Source organism: Carettochelys insculpta, chromosome 3 (genome assembly GCF_033958435.1).
Source record: "Carettochelys insculpta isolate YL-2023 chromosome 3, ASM3395843v1, whole genome shotgun sequence".
In the NCBI taxonomy this organism is placed as follows: Eukaryota; Metazoa; Chordata; order Testudines; family Carettochelyidae; genus Carettochelys; species Carettochelys insculpta.
The window spans coordinates 39406927-39431741 of NC_134139.1; the positions used below are offsets into that span (position 1 = coordinate 39406927).

Sequence of the window (24815 nt, forward strand, 5' to 3'; positions counted from 1 at the left end):
CCTGACAAAGTTGAGCTTTGAAGGGGAGACGTGATTAGCTGCTTTAATTTTCAAGATATTCTGCTCTGCAGAAAGGTCACAAATAATACAAATTTTAAAAATATGTAGTAAAGCCAGGACCTAAGGAGTTATTTTATATAGAATAAATATATATATACATAAATTCCAGCCTTCTTAAAAATAAGGATTTGAGGTTAAGGAAGCACTTTCTGACCAAGATTTTCAAAGTTAGTCATCTAAATCCATACTTACATGACCTGTTTCTAAAATTGTAAGCACCCATCAGCAATTTTCCCTCTAATCTTTTCCAGCTATATGTAGAATAAATTTTTATGTGCACTAAGGCATGTGCCAGTGTGCACCACCAGAAGAAACAACAGTCCTAGCTGTGGGTAATCAGCTGGGCTAATCAGCTGGGCAGCATTTGAATCTCTCCCGAAAAGCTGCACAAGCGCACAGCTTGTCATGGGTACTTTGTAGCACACATTATCCCACCGCTGGATTAAGATTGTAACCTTCAGAAATGTTACTGGGGGAGAGGAGTAAATTGCTAAGAATATTCAGGTCTCAGCAATTTGTGTATGTATTTACATACACTTTATTCCAAAAAAAAACCCAAAAAAAACAAAAAACCATACGTACAGCAACATACCTGCTTAAACTTGTCTCTTCCTTGAGGGATTATTTGAAACTGCCTACAGAGTTAACTCACCGGCAATAAAAATAGACCAAAAAAAGTATGAGGGGGTAGCCAAGTTAGTCTGTATCTTCAACAGCAAGAAGTCCTGTGACACCTTATAAACTAGCAGATATTTTGCAGCATAAGCTTTCGTGGGAAGTGGGTGTTTGCCCACAAAAGTTTATGCTCCAAAATATCTGTTAGACCAAAAAAAGTGATCACTACAAAGCAATTGGAAGAATGGGCTCTGATTTCTTGGGGTCATTCTCCACAGGCCTTAGCCTGTATGGGTCTCACCCTCAGTAAATAATCTGTACTCACATAAACGGTCCCATTGGAGTGAGACTTGGTGGCTTTTTCACAAATATTTCCCACCGTTTCGCATGTGCCCTTGTTAGGCCATCTGCAACAGGATTGATTGAGAGCTTTCAAAATATTATGGGTAGGATTTTCAAATGTGTCTAAGGGACTTGGGCACTAGTCCTTTGAAAATCCCTTTCTGTATTACTAGTCTTGATTTGAAGATGTCAGGAGATCAAAAATCCATTGGTTCCATTGGTGGTTTGTTCCACTAATTAATTCATTTATTTTTTGAAAAGTTCCTTATTTCTAAATTGGATTTCTCTGGCGTTAACTTTTATCCAGGGGTTCTTGGGTATGCCTTTTTCTGCTAGACAAAGGAACTTTAGTACCTATTATTGTTTCCTCATAAAGGTTTCAATATCTCTTGATATCACCTCTTGATCTTTTAAACAAACCAAACATATAGAACTTCTGAAATCTCTCACTGCAAGGCATTCTTTTTGTTTCTCATTGTAAAGTATTTTCTAATTCTCAAATTATTTTTGCAGTTTATCTTTGCACAATCACCAATTTTTCAACATTCTTTTGAAATTGTGGACAACAGAAACATACGTGGTATTTCACGGTTGGTTTCACTGACCTACTATAAATTTTCGAGTTTGTCTTCTTGAACAAGAACTCTTCCTAAACAGCAAGAGCTAGGGCCACCAAATTTGGAGTGCACCTTCTTCTTATAACTTAAAGCAACATAAGCGTTTTGCTGTGCCAAGAAAACAGGATGTGCCTGGAATTAGATTGCTTCTTTTAAAACCAAACAAAAAAGAGACAGAATAACCAAATCAAGTACAGTCCTCAAAATTGATGTAATTGAATGAATGTTGAAAGAGACTGAACCAATATGAGACAGAAAAATAGGAAGAACCTGGAAATAGGATTGTTTCTCAAGAAGCCTTACAGAAGAGAGATAAAAAGGAGAAATTTGGAGTAGTTGTTTGGGCTGTGTACAGGCCCGCTAGTGAAGAGCGGTTGCTCCAGAGCCCAGCAGTTCATAGGGGCCTTGAGCTCCAGCTGCTGCATTGGCCACATAAGCAGTGGCCAGGGCCCCAAACTCCTTAAATCGCTGCTTGAACACCTTAACTTGGCCTGCCCTTTCCCGGAGTGTGGAGCTGGCCCTTCTACCCCTACCTTGCCTAGCAGCCCTCCCTGCCTCAGCAAGACGGTGTCCTATAGTCAGTATCCTTAAGTGTGATTTTTATAACCCACTTTCCTTAGTCTAAAGTGATATTTCAGCATGAACAATTCTCAGATCTTTTTGAGAAAAATCAGCAGCACTCTTTCCCCAATACACTTCAGGAACCACTGCCCTGTACTGAATAGTACAGGTATCAATCCTAATGGTCATTCGATTCGGTTGCTGCATGTTTTGAAGACCTAATTCCCTCTCAATGGCCACCTAACACCACCTTGTTTCTTTGCAGTGGTTCTGAGGAAGAAAGCAGTGTGACAGAAGTGCCTGTGATCAAAAAGCACAATGGGATGCATCTTTCTCTCCCTGATGCTCATGATACTGACTCTGGTGAGGAAAACAGTCATTCAGAAACCTTCTCCTTTCCAACTTAAATGCACACTTTCATAAGGGAGAGAAAGCAGCAGGACAAACGTGCAAGTGTTAAATCAGGCTAGTATGTTGTGGGAAAGTTGATTAGTAAGAAAAGACTGAGGTGGCTTAGACATGTCAAACCACCCCAAAGAGTGTGCCGTAGTCTGAAGACTGCAAGGATCTAGAAAGTGAAGCAAACCACTGTGCAAATTTTAAGGTGTTTGCAAAGATGACTTAGTATCCTTTGAAATCTCTCTGGATGATTGAGAGAAGAGTGCAGAATACTGCTCTGCTTGGCGGAGCCAGCTTGTAGATGAAGCAAGGCATTGCAAGAGGGACTGAATCAAGCTTTGTGATTGAGTAGAGCCAGAGGAGGAAAGCATCTGCTGCTTGGATTCAGACACTTGCTAGTGCCTGGGTATGTCTTATCTGAAGATGGGACTACCAGTTGCGCATCAGACTTGGCAGTCATTGAAGAACTTGTCAGCACATGCACTGTGCTCTGCAAAGAGGGGCAGTACTATTGACTTCATGCAAACCTCTGGTGAATATATAGAGGGGAAGGGATGACTGTATTCCCTGGGGTTCTGGAAGTAGTTAACATTGAGAACATACAGTTTAAAGGAGAGAACTTTCCTGGCTTCTCCCATCTTTGCTCTTGTAAGTAAATCATTGGGTGATTCTCAACAGCATTCACTTGATTACAGGATTGACTTCTGACAGCATCTAACAATTGCTCCACTCACACATTTCATACACGTCTGTGTCCATGTTCTCTTCACGTTCTTACTTGCTGGGTGGCTCCCACCTAGGCTTTGCAGATACTGCAGCATTATGTGCACAGTGTTCACAATGCTGGCCACAAGAGTTTGAAGCTGGACAGAGTCCGTGCTTGCCTTGCTCTGGCATCTGCGTAGATAACCAATGAAAAAAGGGAACTGTTGCTTTCAAGCAGGAGTGGGAGGAGATAAGTACAATATGGAAGGCTGACAACATGTACCCAGAACCACCTTCTACACAGTTTTTGTCCTGTCAGACACTGGGAGCCTAACCCAGAATGCAAGGGGAGAGCAGGAATTGTGGGATAGCTATCCACAGCTACCATGGAATAAAATTTCTGTCACTTCATGAGCTGGGTGAATTGTTCTAACCAAGTATGTAATGTTGTGCTGAGATTTTTTATTAATAATCCGTAATTTGCAGTTTGCAGTGTGTTTGTAAACTAATATGATAATTAGCAAGTATTTTACCATCGATTTGATTTAGGAATTCTTTTCAGGTGAGCAAAATATTGTTGCTTCCCTGAGGGTGCTCAGCAGACCTTTGTAAAATTGCTGTCTCCTAATTTTGTTTTGAGTTGTAGCCTGTGAGTAATTCAGGGGTCTTTTGAATTAAATTACAGTAAACTTTCATATCTGGCATTCTGTTATCCAGAACTCTCAAATAAGTGGGATTTTAACCATAAGAAACTTTTAGTTGCATTTTCCATAAGTACAGCATAGTGAAAGTAAATACAAATAGAGCAAATACAGTATACAGTGTATAGTATTACTGTTGTTGGTAAATAAATTATTCTGCATACATTTTTGTTCGTTTCTTAAAATATAGTCTTTTTTTAATTTAGTGTTGTGCATTGCTAGGTATACCTCTGTGTTATCCAGGACATCTGAATATCCTGCAACCTCCTGGTCCTGGGACTGCCAGATATGAAAGTGTTTTCTGTAATCTGTTACAAACTATAAAGATAGAAGGTCTGATTCTCCATTCTGTCACACCAGTTTGAAGTCACTCAGGCTATACTAGCGTAAAACTGGCATAGTGGAGAGAAGAATCAGACTCAGAGTCTTTAATTAGTCAAGGAAAACTGATGGATTATAACATCATTGTTTCGGTTTGTTTTGGTTTTTAGGCTCACAGCGTGCCTCTTCTGTTGCTGCTTCACGACTGGAACAGGCCATGTCTGAAGTAACCATGCAGAATACTGCTCTGAGGCAAGGACCCATGCAACTATGGACAGCTCTTGAACAAATTTGGCTAGAAGCTGGTATGTCTCGGAATTTATGCAATTAGTCACCATGAAGAACTTAAAAAACAAATAAAAGTGACAAGTGTTAGAGCCTTTTGCAAATATTTCACTATGACTGAGCTTTAATAAGTGAAAGTATTCCTCTGATGTCCTCCTCTGGGGGCTGACTCTGAGCCTAATGAGGAGGATGAGGGTGAAGGAGATGATGATAAGAGTCCCATTGACTTATATGGGAGAAGGATGAGTTGCTTTTCCTGTGCGCGCGCGCGCGTGTGTGTGTGTTAAAGTACTGTTCTTATAAGAAAAAACACATCCCTCTTTTTGATGGAATTCAGAGGAATTGACTGATTCTGTTATTTGATAGTCTTGAGGTTCCATAACATGAAATAAACATTACTGGGGCAGGTTCTCAAATTATGTAAATTGTCATAGCTCAGTTGACAGTTAGCTTTAGTAACAGCATTTGTTAGACTAAATACACCAAATCTGATACAGTAGACCCCCAAGTTATGCAAGGGTTCTGTTCCACGTACCCTCATGTAACTCAGATTTCGCCTAAATGGGGGTCCGGCTTCTGCCCCCCGCCCACTGACGGAAGACACGTTTTGCAGCTGGGGATGCAGCAGAAAGGTAAGTCCTGGGGTGGGGGGGAATTGGGGAGGGTTAAGCATGGCAGTGGGTTGGGGCTGTGGGAGCCAGGCGGTGGGGGGTTAAGCCTGGGGTGGGTTAGGGCTGCAGGAGGGCAAGGGTGGAGTTGAGCCAGAGCTGTGCATGGGGGTGGTGAGCTGGAGCCCTGCTTGGGTGGTGAGGCGGGCCACGGGGGGTTTGAACTGGAGTGCAGAAGGATTGAACAAGGGCGAGGGGATGTTGAGCTGGAGCTGTGCATGAGGGGTGGTGAGCCGGAGCTAGAACTGGGGTACGGAGGGGTGAGCCGGTAGCATGTATGGGTGGGGAGCCAGCAGGGGGGTTGAACTGGAGTTGGGGAGGTTGAGCCGGAGTCATGCCTGAGGAGAGGTGAGCTGGAGCCAGAGGCGGGGGTGGGGGGGCGAGCAGGAGCTGTGCACGGGTGGTGAGTGCAGCTGGGTGGGGGGCTGAGCCAGGGCCATGCAGAGCTGGGTGTGTTGAGCTAGGGCTGGTGGGGAGCAAGTTAAGTGCAAATGGAAATGGCACATTTCCAGGGATTATGGTAGGAATCAGGGTCAGCTGTGTAAGAGCAGGGTCACGTACTCTGGGTTCATGTACTCTGAGACCTTACAGTTCTTCAGTATCAGGGTTTTTGTAGCTTTTGTGTCTCCACTTATCCTTCAAAATACAGCAATCTCTTCAGGCTCCACATTTTTATTAAAAACATACTTACTGTAGGGGCAGTCTGTTACTTCTTGCTGCTTCTTACAGAGGAACTTGCCCAAAACATGTATTGAATATTCTTTTTATCAGAGACAGCTCAACATTTGCCAAGTCATCAGAGAAAATTATTTAATATGCATGGGGAATACAAATCCCCTCTTCGGTTTCCTCTTTTTTGCTTTAATCTCTTGATATGGCCGTGTCAGATTGACACATAGTGATATAGAGAAGTTCTGGAAGAGCTCATGAAATGCAGGCAGGGACTCTGGGCAGGGGGTGAGGGGTTTGGGGTACAGGAGGTGGCTCCGGGCTGGGCCAAAGGATTCAAAGTGTGGGAGGGGTGAGGGCCCTGGGGTGGTGCCAGGGATGGGGGGTTTGGGGTGCAGGAGGTGGCTGCAGACTGGGGATTGAAGCTAAGGGATTTGGGGTGGCTCAGGGTTGGGGCAGGAGGTTGGTGTATTGGAAGGGGTTTGGGATGCAAAATGGTGGGGCAGAGGGGCAGTTCTTTCCCCCACCTGCAAGTCCCATTGGCCATGGTTCCCAGGCAGTGGGCACTGTGGAGCCAACACTCAGGGCCAGGGCAGAGTGCAGAGTACCCCCAAATTCCCCTCCATGTAGGAGGCAGAAGGGTATGCCAGCCCCTTCCCAGGAGCCTCAGTGATCTGGGCAGGAAGCTTACCAGCCATGCTGGACTTGTAACAGCCTGGGCAGCGGTGCTGGCTGGCGCCTCCAGGGTCCCTTTTTGACTGGAGAGGCCAGTTGAATACTGACATCTGTCAACCCTAATATATAAGGTTGGCAGGAATGTTCCTTTTCACGGCCAGCTGAAAGTTCTTACTGGTAATTGTGTTCTTGTAGACACTACTTTCTTCCACCGATCCTTGGGCCTGTAACTGAATCTGCAGTGTTACTAGTTAGCCCTTTAACAACCTGGTGAAGCGTGGCACTCTTTGTACAATCTGGCACTCTTTGTGCTGTACAAAGCAAACTGAAGGCTGAAGTAGTGGCTGCCCATCATCAGAAGAGAAAAGTAGCTTCTCATAGACTCCATTTGTTGTTTCTTTTCTTGCGTAAACCAAGAAACTTAATTCTATCCTGTACTGGTACCACAGTCCTTCGTATTGAAGTTTTGTCCTGCAAAACCTCACTACACTGTGCAATAAGAAGATTGTAAGATGGGATGCCTAAACTGTAGGATGTTATATTTGTGTCAAGGGTTTCAGAAATATCACAGACAGTGGAGGTATATGTTTTAAAATGGAAAATCCATTGCATTGGTAGAGTGACCATATGATTAATCTTCTCCCATCTGATCTGTATACTTAGCATAAGGGTTTAAATTATGGTTTCCCAAACTGGGGGACATGTCCCCCTGGGGGGGACATGAAGAAATTCTGGGGGGACATGAGGCAACCCAGTCCCACCCCAAGTCATTCCCCATACCCAAAGAAAAAGCCGGCCCTTGCTTCCAGCTCTTGGCCCTTGCCATTTCACATGGGTGACCTGCTGCAGCCACTAGAAAAAGCAGGCAGCCAGTGAAGGCCCATGTGGAGCTATCTGCCTCCTGCAAATGTGAGTGAGTGTGGGTTGTGGGGGAGGAGGAGGATGGAGTTAGATGAGGGGCTGGCAGTGCCTGGCTTTGGGGAGGGAAGGAGCTCGGGCAGGTGGCTCACAGGTGGCTGGGATGGCTGACCCATGGTAAAAAAGAGTGGGGTGGGGCATGAGGGTTTCTCAGAAATCAAAAGAGGGGGGTGTAATGCCAAAAGGCTTGGGAACCACTGGTTTAAATAGTCTGTATTGTATATAAGCCTAAATCTGAGAGTAACCTGGGTTTATACATTTATGAGAAGTCACTCTTCCGCTCTGCTCTGCACTGGTTAGGCCTCAGTTGGAGTATTGTGTGCAGTTCTGGGTGCCGCATTTGAGGAAAGATGTGGAGAAGTTGGAAAGGGTCCAGAAAGAGCAACAAGAATGATCAAAGGTCTACAGAATATGACTTATGAAGAAAGTCTGAAAGAATTGGGCTTGTTTAGTTTGGAAAAGAGAAGATTGAAGGGGGACATGGTAGCAGTTTTCAGGTATCTAAAAGGGTGTCATAAAGAGGAGGGAGAAAACTTTTTCTTGGACTCTGAGGATAAAACAAGAAGCAATGGGCTTAAACTGCAGCAAAGGGAGGTAAGGTTGGACATTAGCAAAAAGTTCCTAACTGTCAGGGTGGTCAAACACTGGAATAAATTGCCTGGGGAGATTGTGGAATCTCCATCTCCGGTGTCATTTAAGAACAGGTTAGATAAATGTCTATCAGGGATGGTCTAGACAGTACTTGGTCCTGCCGTGAGGGCAGAGGGCTGGACTCGATGACTTCTCGAGGTCACTTCTAGTCCTAGCATTCTATGATTTACATGCTTATATGTAAGCAATGAACAATTGCGTCTATTTGTATGAATATGACATCAGTTGTATCAGTCATTCACATACCACATTCTTGGGAGTTTTTAACCCCTGAAGTAGGTGGAGACCTGGGACAAAATCCTTGTAGAACTCTCATTGATTTCAGTAGAGTCAGGATTTCACCCATGGGTCATTCATAAAGAATGAGAAACAGCACCAAACATATTTGTGGGCCCCTAAAGGGGCAATGGGTTATAATATGGGCAGAGCAGTGTAGACACTGATTTACTTCAGCTCTCGGAGGATACATTTCTAGGGCAAAACTCCCAGGAAACCAACCCCCAAAAGGGATTACTTACACTGGGCTTGATTTTAAAGAGAGAGATTTTTTCATTTAGGAAAGCACAGTAGGATTTAAGTGATTATAGGTGAAAACAGGCAGATCAAAAGTTAAGTTACTACAATGAAATGAAAACACTTAGCTCTAACTTCCCTAAGAGATTTATTGCATACAGATTCTTACCATAAAGAGCTGTTCTCATATCAGGTAAAATCTTCAGACCAGAGCTGTTCTTTGTGTTTGATTTGGGTCAACAGCCTTTCCTGGTTCTTTGGGTTTTTCTTTTAGGGTGTGTCAGGCAAATTCCAAAGCAGGCGGAAGACAAAAACAGTGGTAGCTTCCCAATGCTTAAATAGGCTTTTTTTCATAGGGCTGGAAACTTTGTTTTACATCTCTCCTCCCCCATGAAAAAAAAAACTGAATCAAAATGGCTTTCAGTACCAGGTGGTATGATCACTTGTCTTCCTAGCACCAGCCACCTCCTAGACCAGAGGTGAGCAGACTTCTTACGTCAGGCCCCACTATTCATCCCTGCAATTAGCAGCCCTTCTCTCCCCCCGCCCTCCACCTGTCTAATGTAATCCAAACTGATGGAAATTTGGGTTATGTTCATATGAAAAAAAAATAAAAAACCTTTTAGCACATGTAAGAAACTATGTAGAATGTGAAAACTTTATTGCTATAAATGTGAATACACATACCTAAAAATGATAACCTACTTCAACATTTTTAATGAGATGCATGAGCCTGAGACCCAGCAGCCAGTCATGCTGTGCCCCTCATGAAATTTCACACACACACACACCTGAGGGAGCCCGCTCCCCACTTTGCACACCCCTGCTCTAGACTTATAGGACAAATAAGTCTGTTTATAAGTCATTAAGCTGAACACACAATCCTTAGGGTTCCGGCACCAGTAATGGCTGACACTAGCACATTTAAAATTATAAACAGACATGTACCTCATGTTTCTAACTTTACATACAAGACAAACACAAGCACAAAAATAGAATATACAGATCCAGCAGCCTGTAACATTAAAATTGATGGCTTACATGACGTATTGTGGCCAAAGCGTGTCTGAGTTATGCATATTTGTATATTCATAAACCAATTTTCATTGCAATATAGGGGCTCTGTCACAGGAGGTCGGTCCCCAGAGCGAGGAGCCAGCCCAGTGCATGGCATGGCTGGGCAGCCCCACTCTGCCCAACCCAGCTCAAGGGCAGTATTTACAAACCAAGCAGTTGCTAGGCACACAATGGCCTGCCTGGCCCTTTGCTGTCAGCATGCTTCATGGTGCACCACGCTTTCCCCTCCCTCCCACCCAATTCCCTATGGTCAGAGCCACTCCAGACCTGCTATGCCCAGTTCCTCCACAGTCCTCACCACGAGTGCACCGCGCCCTGCACACCCCCAGCTTTGCCTAGTGCACAACCCCACCACAGATCCTGGAAGCAGCTTCCCACAAGGACCTCAGTTTAGCGGAACATTTGTCTTCAGGGACATATTAATGCTGTCCTGAAACAAAGCCCAAGTTCTTCCTGGGAACTAAGGTCCACACCTATATTCCCTCTACGCTGTGTGCTTGGGCCGCCACCCAGGAAAGATTCAAATGCTATCCAGTTGGTTAGCAGAGCACCCAGAGCCAACACTACGGCTGCGTCTACACTAGCATGCTATATAGAAGTAGAGTGTTTTGAAGTAGCGACATCGAAATATGCTACTTTGATGCATAGCATCTACACATCCTCCAGGCCTGGCACCATTGACGTTGAACATCAAAGTAGCGCCACGCTACATCAAAAGAGGCCGCCTCAGACGTGGAAAGGGAGCATCCACAAATACAAGTGTCCCCCTTCGAAATAAGAGTCCAAGAAAGCCTGTGGGTAGGGTTACAGGGTAACAGCATGCCACTCCGGTAAAGGGCCCCTCTCAGACACACTCAGCTTTCACTGCACGAGCTCTGCATTGGTGACACAAGCCTTGCAGACCTCGAGCCCGCAGACGTGAACGTCCGGAAGCAGCTGGAAGCCCTCCAAGCCACCTTCTGTGGGGCAGGCAACCTGCTAGACGCTGCACAGGCGGCCACCCAGCAGCTCCTGGCAGGGAAGCCCTCCCCGAGGGCAGAAGGGGATGCCCCAGACCGTTGTGCCCTCCTGCCCCCAGCTGGGTGCCCCACCGGCTCTGGAGCTACCCCTCCAGCACCGAATGGTGGCAGCACCTGGTCATGGGGGAATGGGATGATAACCAATAGCTGCAGAACTTCCTCATGAGCCGGCAGACCTTGCTGGAGCTCTGCCAGTGGCTCATCCCTGCCCTGAGGCACCAGGAGGGTGGATAGGGATGTCTAGCACCAGCTCCCCTTCCACTCTGGACCACTCTATGGCCGGGGTAGATGGTCCTGGCTCTGGCCCTGGGGGTGCAGGGCTGGGCTCCGGACCCGACTCCAGCTCTGAGGCCTTCTGGGGCTCCAAGGCTGTGGTGTCAAGGATGAACTGAGGGGAGGTGGTGTCCTGGGGGCCCAGGATGGCCCTGACCTCCCAGTAATAGGGGCAAGCGGCCAGGGCAGCCCCAGACTGGCTGGCCAAGTCCTGCGTCTGGGCGTAACCCTGCCGCAACTCCTTGACCTTACTCCTAACATGGTCAGGAGTGTGGGCAGGGTGACCCCAGGCGGTCAGGCCCTTGGCCAACCAGGTGAATGCCTCCGCGTTCCGCCAGTTGCTCCCCATCACGTGGAGCACCTCATCCTCACCCCAGAGCCCTAGAAGGTCACAGAGCTTGGAGTCGGTCCAAGAGGGGCCCCGCTTCCTGTCCCGCTGGCTGGAGGCCTGGGAGCCCTGGGATGGCCCGTGGGGGAGCCCTGGGGCCTTTCAGGGGGCTGGCTGGCTGCCATGGTCTCCCTCTGGGCCGTGCAGGGGTGCCTTGTGGCACGGCTGCTGCCTTCATGGTCTCATCTTCCTGCTATGGGGTTTCCGGGTCCATGTAGCTTTAAGAACCGCTGCGCACAGAGATCATAGAGCCCTGCAAGGACTGGAGAGCACTTCTCCACCTACCAGCTGATTGCCGCCATGGCGGGCCACACTATTTCGAAGGAGCAGGACACAGAACATCTACATGCATCCTACGTTGATGTTAGACGTCGATATGGGGTGTTATTCCCATCTTCTGATAGGAGTAGGGATTCCGACATCTCACCGTCTAACTTCGATTTCAACTTCGAAGTAGCATGTGCCGTGTGTAGACGCAGCGCGTGCTATTTCGAAGTTGTGCTTGCTGCTTCGACATTGCATTCTAGTGTAGACGTACCTTATGTGTTTCTTTTGGTGGTGCACATTTGCACATGTAGCAGAGCACACAACAAAATTTATTCTGCACACGGAGAAGAAATTGGAGGGAACAATGGTACACACTTCCCCTTTCAGTGTTCCCTTCAACAAGTTCCAGCTGACTGCTTCTGTGAGGATGCAGGATGGTCAGCTTGCACCCACACTTTTATGTTTGTATGGTAGATAATCCATTGGGTGCCCAGTTCTGATTTGAGTTCCCTCGGGTCACTAATGTAAAACAAAGTAAATGAATAATAACTTTAAAAATTATTCCATCACCCCCACTTGTAGGTAATCCCCTTGCAAATGATATGCAGTGCTTTTATTTTTAAGAACCCCAGCTGTGACTACCATTAGAATAGCATGCTATTTGCCAGTCACCATAATATGTATAAATATGTATTCTGAAAGAGGGGTTGCAAAATTAATGTTTATAAGACTACTAATCCATTGCAGAAAGAAATCTGACCTAGGGAATGTTCTCACCAGTTTTTCTCTGTTAGTATCTCGCCAGTGCTCTTTTAAAAAACAAAAACAAAAAAACCCACATGGTTATTCTGCAAAGGGAATAACTAAAAATGTTAAGGTTCAAAGTTTAGAGTTGAGGTTCACCTTGAGTTTTATTGTGAACCTTCAACAAGATGGCTTTTGTTTCAGAGTAAAACATGTTGTCACAGAAAAGTAGTTTGAAAACTTTCAGATATCTTTGTTCGGTAGACCTATTTCTGATCTGAACTTGGATTTTGATAATAGCTGCTAATAACTGTGTGTCTTATCTGCATATTAGCTTTTGAATACTGCAAGCCTGTCTTAAAAAGCAGGGCTAATTTACTTCAGTCTGTGTTGCTATATTATTTTCTACTTTTCTTTTGACTACAGTGTCTACTTTGTTTGCCATTACTTGCACTCGATTGACAATTAGCTTCTTGCCTAACTCAGTACTTCACCAAATATGGCCACTCACAGCAAAGTAGCTCTTGTAATTTGATATGGGATCGGCGAGATGCTAGCTAAACGCAATTTAACTAGCAGATAGATTTCTAGCTGACTTTGTTCAGAGAGACGTATTAAAAGGAATGGCCAGAGAATTGTTCCACCTTTATCAATTGGTGGTGATTTTTGGGAAAGTTATTTTTTGTCTCAGTAAACGTCAGAAATTTATCTTGTACAAATACAACAGTGACTATGCCAGAAATGTGAACTGTGAAGAGAGCCATGCAGGATGGCACAGTGAGTTAATGGAAAACATCCACTCCCTGGATGTATGTACAGTAGGAGGTTTTGTTTCCCTTCACAAAACGCTTTTAATTTTATTTATTGAGGGCCAGTTGCTGTGAAACAAGGGCTACATTAGAGGAGATGGCCTTTGTTCTACAAGAAATTATGGTGGGCCAACGGTTGGAAACCACAGCCCTGATGCTACTGAAGGGAATTGGAACTGTGGAGGGGACAGCAAAAGGGGTGGCCTATATTCTCCAGCCATTCAGCTCACCTAGTAGTAGTTACATTCATGCTGTTTGCATGAATGTTTTATATGCTTTCCCTCCTTAGTCTGCACTAGCCCTGTTACTGAAATAATTTCAGGTTTATAAGATTTCTTTACCAGTTTTTGGAAGATGTTTAAGATCAGTTGTTATCCTACAGCAGGAATCAGCACACCGCTCCCCCTCCCCTCCCGACAGCTGATTTTCATCATCTCATGAGGTGGGAGTTCATCCCTGCCTCTCCTCTCCCATGCAGCCGAGAGCTTGCTCAAAGCCATGCTGCTTGTGGACAAACAAAAGACCAGCTAATGCTGCCAACCACCACCTAAATGGTAAAGCTCTGCATCTTAATATATTTATTAATGAAGCTGTTGTAAGTGGGACTGTTAGTGACTTTAAAAAGTATCACCGGCACTTGGCCCATACGTAGAGATCAAAAGGCCAAATTTTGGCACTCTACCTCATAAAGCTTGCTGCCCATCCTACAACGTGGTAGCTGCTGCTGAGGCAGTTTTAATATTTTTGTTTTGAAATGCTTCATTTCATTTCATGACCATTTGTTACTGAGCTTTTTAAAATGTGCCGATTTGCTGGGAGTTCTTTCCACTCAGATAAACTGCTGGTTTTTGGGTCAGATGTGTGTGTACACTCCATTCAATGTGACTGCTACAGCTTACTGATCCACAGAGTGTGTGTGTTACAGAACCTGAATTATTAGCTCAAGAGGTAGCAACCAATACTTTGTGCTTTTGGAGATCCCCACTACAAACTGCAATGGTTCAGCCGAAAGGATGGTCTCATGCTCACATAGTGAATTTCCCCCGTTGCCCCCCAACATTTACTATGGTTCTTTGCTACATTTTGCATCCCGCTTTGTTTGGAATGAGCCACAGTGTAGAGAAGTGTTTCCCAACAAAGACACCTGGCATCTAACAGCCCTAAATCTATTTTGTTTGCAATACTACCAGAATGCACCTGCTAGCACCCGGGCAGCGTGACCTCTCATGCACACTCTGTGTGAGCTCATGCTGGGCTGAGGACACCGTTTTGAGAACAAAATGTAGACCCAGCCAAAGAGTTTGTGGGGCTCAAGGCGGCACGAGAACAGCAGGGCCTGCTTGGAGGGCAGTAGATGCTGTAGTCAATTGGAACCCCAGGCCCTGAAGGTGCTGGGCCCAAGGCAAGCACCTTGCTCACTTTGCCCTAAGGCCAGGCCTGACAAAATGGCACCTTCCATACAGCAAAAGTGCTAGAACACTGTTGTGGCACATTCCAGTGTTGGCTTAAGGGACAGCCCCCTGCATGACCCATGGTGGAGCCCCACAGGGACTCTGTTGGTAACCATTGGTATTGGGAGTGATCTAGATCAGTGTTTCTCAAACTTTTTTATGAAGTACCTCCAGACTTCTTTCACATACTCCTAAGGGTATGCATATCACTGGTGGAGAAACAGGATTTTAAGGTAATCTGAGATTTTGAAGCAAGTGCCATTCAACCTTTCCAGAGTAAGGTATCCTTTTCAGGAGTCAGATTTGTTTTGCATATCTCCACATTACACCTCACTTAAAAACTACTTACTTACACAAACATGCAAAAATATCACAGAAGACGGCTACTGAAAGCCTGCTGACTTTTCACCCTCTTATCATCAAATAAATTAATTGCAGTAGAAATATTGTACTTACAGTTTAGCATAAGGCATATGAAGCAGTAGAAACAAGTCATTGTCTGAATGAACTTTTAGACTGTACTGACTTTACTAGTGGTTTTTTCTAACCTGCTGTAAAACTAGGCAAATATCCAGATAAGTTGATGTACCCCAAAGGGTACACATGCGCCTGATTGAGAAACACTGATCTATAGTATCTGTGTGTCATTTTCCTGATGTTATCATGTAAGCACCTATTGCTTATGGGAATAAGAAATGTTATTTCCGTGCCAGATATTCCATGTACACACACACACACTTCACCCTCTCTGTCTCCCCAGCATCTACATTTTATATCAGATGAGTTAGTGAGGTTTAGAATGTATCCCAGAGAATCCTCTGGCTAACTTGCCACCAGATCCTCAGCTCTGTGCATAATAATGTTACAATGGCAGACAGAATTGGTTGCTGATTAAATGCCAAGGTCAGCTCACAGAAGCAAAAGAGAGATCTCTTTTCAGGGGCAATAGAGACAATTCATTGATGAAAGTGGAATGGTCACAAAGTGGCTCTCTCTTCTAGGCCTTTGGTTGCGTATGTACCAAATGCCAACAGCTTCTGAAAACAAGTTAATTCAATGGAACTGAAAATGCATGACCACATAATTGTAGGCAAAGTCACCTTCTTACACTATGAGGAGAAGAAGTCCACCAAGACTTTTCCCCCGTGGTACTTTTACTATTCAGTATTTGTAGCATTATTTAAGTACCGGAGGTATTGTTTATGCAGATGTTGCATAAACATATCAATTTTCAGATCCAGCTGACACACACAAGAGAATCATCATTAACAACCAGGGGCTCAGCACCTGTTGGTGTCTGATGCCTCCCTCACTATTTCCTTCCATCTTTCTCTGTCCAGTGCAGAGTGGCTTAGTTACTGTAGGCTAGCTCTGCACCAGTCTGCTATATCATCTACCCATTCTCTGTGGGGTCTGCTTCGCCTATTCAAACTATCCATTATGCCGAATACCAGGGTCTTGAGTTTTCGTTCATCGTTCGTTCTGCAAATATGCCCAAATAGGTGTAACTTCAGTTGATAGCCTTCTGCAATAGGTTCTCTTTCAGATGTATCTTCCTATGTAATTCCTTGTTGGTGACCTTCTGCATCCCTCCTATTCTCAGGTTCTTTCTATAACAACTCCTCTTGAACGCCAATATTCTTCTCTTCGAATCTTTCATTATCACCCATGTCTCACATCCGTACAACGTGCTGCTGAATACGCACATTTTCAAGACGCTCAGCTTCATTCCTAAGCTAATCACTTTGCTTTTCCAGATCTTATCGATTGCCTTCAAACTCGTTCTTGCTTTCACTATTCACACAATAGAATGCTGCAGTGCAATCTGCTTTAGGGCATCTTTCAGTTAAACATTGCATCTCAGATAGTAGTGAAAGTGTTCAAACTTCAAAAGGATTGAGATTTTGCTCTGGGTGGTTCACAGTGCAGAAAGTTACATAAAGTACCTTTTCACTTTTGAACCAAATTCCCATTTTTTCCTACCTCTGTGAAAAGGAGTCTTCAGTGACAGGGGGAGTCATTCTTTGTACCACTTTGAAACATGTACATGCACCAGAATAAATGCACAGTTTAAGATCCAGCATTAAATTGTACTCTTCTTTGTTGCCTGCTGATGAAATGGCTATTATACTGGTGTATCTTTTGAGATGAGCTATTTATCAGGATGGTGTAAAAAGATAATCGGTTGTTTGAAAGAACTAAACAGCTAAAGCGTCTAAGGCAGAAGTTCTCCAAGTGTGGTCTGCAGAGTATTTGTTGCTGCTTGGTGTAATGATGTCAGCACCTTTCCTTGGGTCCAGTACCTGCTGATTCTTTTGTTGTAAATTAGACTGGGTATCAGATGAAACAGCTGGAAGCAGTGAGGTGGAGCCAGCCTACTAAAAGCTGTGTGACCCACCTTCTCACAGCAAACCCAGTATTAAGACCGGGGCAGCCAGTGAAAATAGTGATTACAGAATGTTATCAGAGGTGTATGGAGCCACTTGAAGGACAGGAATGCCCACAGGAGCAGGGGAGAAGCAGGATAGATGACTAGGCAATATGTCCTGGGCAACAAAGGAGAGAAAGGAATAAAACAAGGGGGAAGAAGAGATTAAGGGCCCAATTCTGCATCTCTTGAAATAACTTGGACGGTTCCCATTGACTTCAGTGGGTACAGGGTCGTGCTTCAGTAACAGAGGGAAAGGCAGCCATGTGAGGTTGTTTGTTCTATCTCGCACTGACTTGCCTGAAGTCTTCCTAGTAACTGTCTGTTGTAGCATTTGCTGCTATTGCTCCAGGGAAGTTGGTAGAAGGTGATCTGTTTTTTAAGTAGTCTCTCTGTGAAGCACTCAGAGGATTCCTGGTCATTTCACCCCATTTAATATGACACAACTACATTGTTCTACCTGGGCACTTATGATGATTTTTGGCATTGAATGTGTCAAACTGATAGCTGTGCTGTTAGATACATCGTGCCCATGCTGGTGGTTATAGCCTGTTGGAATCATAGGCTGCAAATAACACTGAAGGAAGAGTAATCTTTCAGTCCAGCAATTTAACACTCTTGCATGACTTCACTGAAACCAAGAACCTGTCACAAGTAAAGAAATGCAGATCATATCTATCATCTTACTCTAGTCTGAGGAGCCACCGCCAGGGCTACTTTGGGGCATGTACCTGGTGGTGCAGCCTTTCCAAATAGAGCTGCCTGTTCGGGGATTGGCAGCATACCAACAAAGCAACCGCTCAGAAGTGTATTTACAGCAGGATTAGGTGATGCGAGGGTGTATTCTATGTGGTCCTGTGTGTTAGACTACTCTAGTGTGGCTACTATTCTGGGGTGGTATTTAGTATTACAGTGAAGGGACAAGAGCATTACCCAGCTAGACTAAATAACTCCTTGGTTTTCAGCTTTGATGATAAATGCATCCTTTTCATCTGGAAAGAGAATGAATGACTAACTGTAAAATAAATTTCTAGGAAATATGTAAGCCTAAGATATTTCCTTTGGTATATTTTAATTGGCCTGATGCTTTCCTTTTCTTATTTTCTTCTTCTTTCTTCACCCCAGTAGGACATCCATTGGGCTTCTGTTAGGAGGGTCTTTATTCTCAACTGAGCTGTTAAAAAAAAGAACAAGGTACATAGCTGGATGTTGTCCAGTGTTCTTTCTTCATGCAAATTAAACCTCCCACACCATTAAATCATCTTTTGATTGCTGAAGGCTGCAAAGAAATGGCCTGAAATTTAATGTGTTGCATTACGATAACATAAAATATAGTTTGTGGATCTTACTTAAATTTCATGTTATTTGCACATCATTTTAATCATTTTAATTACTGCAGTGGATTTACAGACACAGCAGGCACATCTGAAAGGAAGAACAAGTACTCTTCAGATTGCATACTTTTTATTACACGCTGTATGTAATCTCACACTCTTCCCGCCTGACCTTCATTCTTACCTTATATGGGCTGAGTGGCATTTTGTTTTGGTTGGTAGCAGAGCAACTAAGATGGCAATGTACATATGCAATATTCTTCCTGTAATCATCATCCAGGCTCCCATTGCGCAAAGTACTTAAGCATGTGCCTAACTTTATATTATTTCAGTGGGTCTGCTCAAATGCTTAAGTACTTTGTTAAATCAAGGTCTTCTGGGTGCTCTTCTTCCTCTTTGCAAACCTAAAGGTTGCTACTGCTTGCAGCTTATTCTTAGCTTAAGGCAGGTGCCAGCCTTTTAATAACTGGAGTGAAATCCTGACCCCACTGAAATCAATAGTGGAACTCCCTTTGACTTCAATGGAGCCAGGATTTCATCCCTGGTCTTCTGCTGCTACATACTTCCGTGTTACCAAACTATGTATTTTTCTTCAGGATGTGAATTGTAACTTTGCATACCCAAGTCAGCATTGTTACCACATGCACATCATCAGCTGCCATGCTTGGCAGGAAAACATTGTTTGCTATGTGAAGAGCAAGTAAAATATTGTCTGGCCACAAAGTGTTGAATGAGGTTCAGAATATCCTCAACTTGATAAAAAGCATGCAGGGCTTTTTTCCTGCAAAAATACAAAAAAAAAAATCAGATTATATGAACCTGCCAGTAAGTGCCAGTTGCAATGTAGACTGAGGCTATAGTCTCATTTCAGATGTGTCACAGAACGGCCCTCAGATGGCAATAACTTTTGGTTGCTACCAACCTGTGATGTATTTTTGGCCTCTTTACTTGCAGACAGAAAGTTCCATATCCCATTACCATTCCTTGAACCATCTGTAGTCATCCAAAAAGCTAAAGCCACTATTTTCATACTCCGGTTTCTAAAGGTTTACACCTAATTTTCACAAGTCCTGAGTCCCAGCAGCTCCTGTTGACTTCTCTTGGAGTTGAAGTTGTTCGTTGCCCCTGAAATTCAGCCATTTTGGTGTTGAAATAAGGGATCAGTGGCCTACCTTTAACACTTAAGTTTGAAAAGTTTGAACCAAGATTTTACAAAGCTGCAGCTCATGGTAATACTGAATAAAATTTTAAATGAGACCAACAGACTCTGAAGCTGATTAGCACAGGTAACATGTCCAGATGATAGAACAAAGAAATTGCAGCTGCTTTGCCCTGGTGACAGTAATGAGAATTGCTGTATTTGTCCTTCATATTAGATGCTCCCATATACATGGCGCAATATTAGATGTTCCCATATGATACATGGCACAATGAAATCTGAACGTCCTGTTGTGACACCTTCTGTGAGGTATTTTATAATATTAGGAGATGGATTTAGTTAATTAAAAAATACCTTGTTCAGTGTTTCTGTTAACAAGTTGTTAGTGTCAGTATAGTGCATTAGTATGTTTGTTCCTTTTTTCTTTGAAAGAAAAACAGTAGTAAAATTGCTACATTGTGAGAAAAGTAAACAGCAGAACCAATCACATTTTCAGTCAGTGATTTCATCTAAGAGCTCTATTTTTATGGGAAGTGCATGTGTGTATACTAATAATATAGTATTATTTGTCTGTATATGTCTACACACATACAGACCTTTATAGAGAATCAGAAAACTCATTGCGATAAATTAGTCCATTTAAAAAACAAACCAAGTTCCAAAGTTCCCCTTTAAATAGGAGATTTTTTGACCCCTCAGCTAAATGTGTCCTATTACTCTGACATTTCCAAGCCTCCCACCAAACAACCATGACTTCTTATTCTGCTTTCCTTCCATCTGTTTGGAAATGACCTTAAATAGCTGCTACCACTGCTCTTTGAGGACCAGATCTGGCGCATATTTAGCTTCAACTTAGAAAATATTTAAGTACATACCTAAGTGTTTCCCTTTTCAGGACATAACTTTAAATATCTGCTCAAAGTTTGCCAGGAATAATTTCTTGAATTGAGACTTTTCCATGAGCTTGCTACTGAGTAGTTTGGATTCAGTGGAGCTACTCTGTGTAGTAAGCACTAACTGTAATAGTAAGCGTTTGCAGGGTCTGGACATTCTAACTGAATTTGTTTAAGGGAGAAAGTGTAATTATTGCAAACAAAAAGCTTATTGAATTATTTAGACTAATAATAGTTTTTGTTTTTTAGCTGAACTCTTCATGGAACAACGGCATCTCAAGGAAGCAGGGTTTTGTATTCGGGAGGCTGCCAGTCTTTTCCCCACATCTCACAGGGTGTTGTACATGCGTGGGAGGCTTGCAGAAATGAAAGGCAGTTTGGAGGAGGCTAAGCAGTTGTATGATGAGGCACTCACAGTGAATCCAGCTGGAGTGGAAATTATGTACAGCCTGGTGAGTTTTCAGAGGGTCCTTTTCACTTGGGTGTTTATGCTTCTGACTGTAAGAGGGGAAGGGCCTGATGTCAGCTGTGAATGCCATTATCTGCCTAATGTAGAAGGTGAGTTACTTTATTCCGAGAATAATTTGAGTAGCTTGTATCTCCTAATTCAGGATTGGGTTGAAAGTCTTTAACTCATTGTTAACTTGTGAAGGATGGAATATTTAATTGCTGCACCACGGGTTGTTTGGAAGTGTATTTATTCTTTTGTTGTCGTCATGGAAGTGCTTCCTGTTGAAAGCCATGCATTTCTGTTAAGCAGTGCGCTTACATGTGAAAATACAGTTTGAAGTAAATGTTTGTAAATACTGTACATGCAAAATGTTTAGGAAGCCGAACCTACCTAAAACTGAACCCATCTATGATAAGTGAGACAAAGAGACAGAGAGAGCCATGTTAGTCTGTGTTCTATCAAAACAAAAGAAAGCAGTCTAGTAGCACTTTAAAGACTACCAAAATAAATCACCTAATAAATTATTTTGTTAGTCTTTAAAGTTCCACATGATTGCTTTTTTGTTTTGAGGCAAAGAGAATTTAACAGAAAGATAGAAAAAATTGAACTAAAAACTGACTAATCAGCTAGATAGGACAGAAGGAAGGGAAGGGGAGGGGGAAGAAAAGTAGTTCCTGAAAGTGTCTGTTCAGTTAAGTGGGCTTCCTGTGATCACTACAGATACCAAAGATGGGGAAACTGTCCTTGTAGTACATAAGGCAATTAATATCTTTGAGTCTGAGCTGAATTCTCTTCTTCTGTTCCCATTCATCCATATTTTCCAGATCTAAAGAAGTGGGTCTGTCCCACAAAGGCTCATCACCTAGTAAATTAAATTGTTAGTCTTTAAAGTGCTACAGTTTAGCTAGGAAACAAGCAGCTAAGGTACAGCTAATAGGAAGAAGGTAACTAAGCAGATACTATATCACTCCAAATTTAATGCTCTTGTGATATCACTTTTCAGATAACCATGTTCTTAACTTGATGCAATGAAGTTACAGATTCTAGGTTGAGGAGCAGGGAGAGAGAGGTTCTACACAATAGACCGTCCCTTGATGAACAGTCCGTAACATGAAATACATGGCCCATGCTGTACTAGAGTTTAGTGTCTGGCCCACCCAAGGCTGTGCTTAAGTTTACATGACCTAGCTGTATAATAAAGTTGGGCACTGCTGGACTAGATGATCTTGTGACACTGTGCACCCATGTTTTATGGAAATATGTTTTTGAATATAAATATGCATTATTCATAAATGCTTTAGGCTAAAGAGGGCAAGTAAACTGTCATTCAAGAGCCTGAAATCCCCTGAATGTGTACACTCAATTTAGGTGCATGTATCATTCTTATCCGTGAAATAGTAAGAGGAAACCTGTTTTATTAATTCTAGGTTTTCTAGCGAAAGTCTTCAGTGGTACTTAAGGAACTTAGTGTCTGTTGCTCAGTATAATGATCTGTAAATGGTTTGGTTTTTTCCTGTAGCCCAAACTGTGGTTGATCCTATAAAGACATATGGCCATGCCATCTGGTGCTGGAATCCATCTTGAATTTTTATATTTGTTTGTGCATATCAGGAGACTGGAACTCAGAATTCCCATCCTGCGGAAATTTTGTTTAAGGGATGGGAAGCAATCAGGGATTGTTTCCAGATGGGTTTTGAAACTGCCTCCCCACACTAATACACAAGAAGTTGTTAGACCCAGGCTAGAGAAGAGATCAGTTCTAACTTGAAGGACTTTACCTGAAATAAGGACTAGGGTGAGAAATAGGTTTTGTAACAATTTCTCTTAGTGGCATGTTTTGTTTATTTTAGATTAGTAACTTGCTTTGACTTGTCTCTTTTCTCTTGAAATTATGTAAATCCTGTTGACTGGGACAATGTGATGGGTTCCAAGACCCTATATCTGGACCTACCCAAAGCTTTATGAGCATCTGTGTTACTGTTGGGGGACATTTTGCTCAACTCTGCGCTTTTGCTGGGGGAAACCACAACTTCTGGCTCAACATGGTCAGAGTTGTATGGCGCTTTAGAGGTTCAGTTGGCACACTCAGTGCTCTGATCAGCACGCCAGGGACTGTCCCAAGGGACCTCTGTGATCCAACCTATCATAAACCTAATGGTACCTTCTGACCTGAAACTTTACAAAACTATGACATCCATCTGCATAAAGAGAATGAATTAAAGTTAATGCTAAGAAAACTAATTCTAGTAATTCTGACATTTTGACTGCTTAACTTTGGAATTTTTAATAGCATTAATGTTGCTTTTTGTAAGTAGTAATGTATGTTGGACTCATTTGGAGAAAAAAAAAGCAGTCAAGTAGCACTTAAAAGACTAACAAAATAATTTATTAGGTGAGGTTTTGTGGGACAGACCCACTTCTTCAGACCATAGCCATACCAGAGCAGACTCAATATTTAAGGCATAGAAAACCAAAAACAGTAATCAAAGTTGACAAATCAGAAAAAAATTATAAAGGTGAGCAAATCAGAGAGCAGAGGGGTGGCGGGGAGGGGAAAGTTAGATTAAACCAAGTATGCCAAAGAAGTATGCTTAATCTAATTCTTGACTTCCCCCACCCCTCTGTTCTCTGATTTGCTCACCTTGATAATTTTTTTCTGATTTGTCAACTTTGATTACTGTTTTTGGTTCTCTGTGCCTTAAATATTGAGTCTGTTCTGGTCTGGCTATGGTCTGAAGAAGTGGTTCTGTCCCACGAAAGCTCACCTAATAAATTATTTTGTTAGTCTTTTAAGTGCTACTTGACTGCCTTTTTGTTTTGATTGTATATAGACTAGCACGGCTTTCTCTCTGTTACTGTTGGAGAAAAAAGTTAGCGATAAAAGGGCCTCCTCCCCCTATAGAAGTTATTGTTTGATAAAGTACATTTTCCATTCAATTGACCTTGTCAGTTTTCAAAGAAAACTCTGCTGTAGACAGTTTCCTTTGTCCCTCGGGTATCAGTACCAGTTAGTGAAGTAGTCATGCTTCTCCCCTCAGGCTGAAACAGCTTCTATATTTGGATAATTCCAACGTGAATAATGTTGTTGTTTTAAAAATGAGGGCACAAATCTAGCAATGAATGAATCTGTCAGCTTATCGATAGCCTCATGTTTATACAAGGGCAAAGCCTGAGGAGTTTAACAGGCACTTTCTTCACTTAATTGAAAACAATTGTGACTTAGCATTAAAGAAGACCGTTCTAGCTTGTTTTCTTTCCACACTGAACCAAGCTGTCCGGTGCCCATTACAGAAATGCAACACAGTAGCGATGTCTACACTTGCGTTCCTCTTTCGAAAGAGGCATGCAAATGAGGTGTAGATTTGCATATCTGGGATCTCATTTGCATGTTCTTACTTTGAAAGAGCCTCTTTCGAAAGAAGAAAACCAGTGTAGACACTGCTCTTTCGAAAGTAAACCCCATCATCAAAATAATCCTTCTGCCTGTAAAAAAGTGAAGAAGGATTCTTTCGAAGATGGGGTTTACTTTCGAAAGAGCAGTGTCTACACTGGTTTTCTTTCTTTGAAATAAGAATATGCAAATGAGGTCTCAGATATGCAAATCTGCATCTCACTTACATTTTCGATTTCCCTCATTTGCATACCTCTTTCGAACAAGGGATGCAAGTATAGACACAGCCAGTGTGCAGCAGGTGTACATGCAGTATATGTATTCAAGTAGATTGTAACATAGTGCATTCTAAGCTCTTAAGAGCAGGGACTGTCTTCATTATATATCTTGTACAGCAGCATGAGCACCACTGGTATTTAAGAAATGATTAA

At 43.1% G+C, this 24815-nt stretch overlaps 1 protein-coding gene across 4 annotated transcripts in view; it reads left to right on the top strand.

Annotated features, from left to right (window-relative positions):
* TTC7A (tetratricopeptide repeat domain 7A) overlaps positions 1 to 24815 on the top strand; it is a 172675-nt gene that overhangs the window by 120210 nt on the left and 27650 nt on the right. For all 4 annotated transcript variants that reach the window (XM_074989651.1, XM_074989652.1, XM_074989653.1 and 1 more), the window contains 3 exons: positions 2461 to 2558; positions 4492 to 4626; positions 20792 to 20994. In XM_074989651.1, the coding sequence (XP_074845752.1) occupies positions 2461 to 2558; positions 4492 to 4626; positions 20792 to 20994 (436 nt within the window). The remainder of the gene's footprint in view (positions 1 to 2460; positions 2559 to 4491; positions 4627 to 20791; positions 20995 to 24815) is intronic.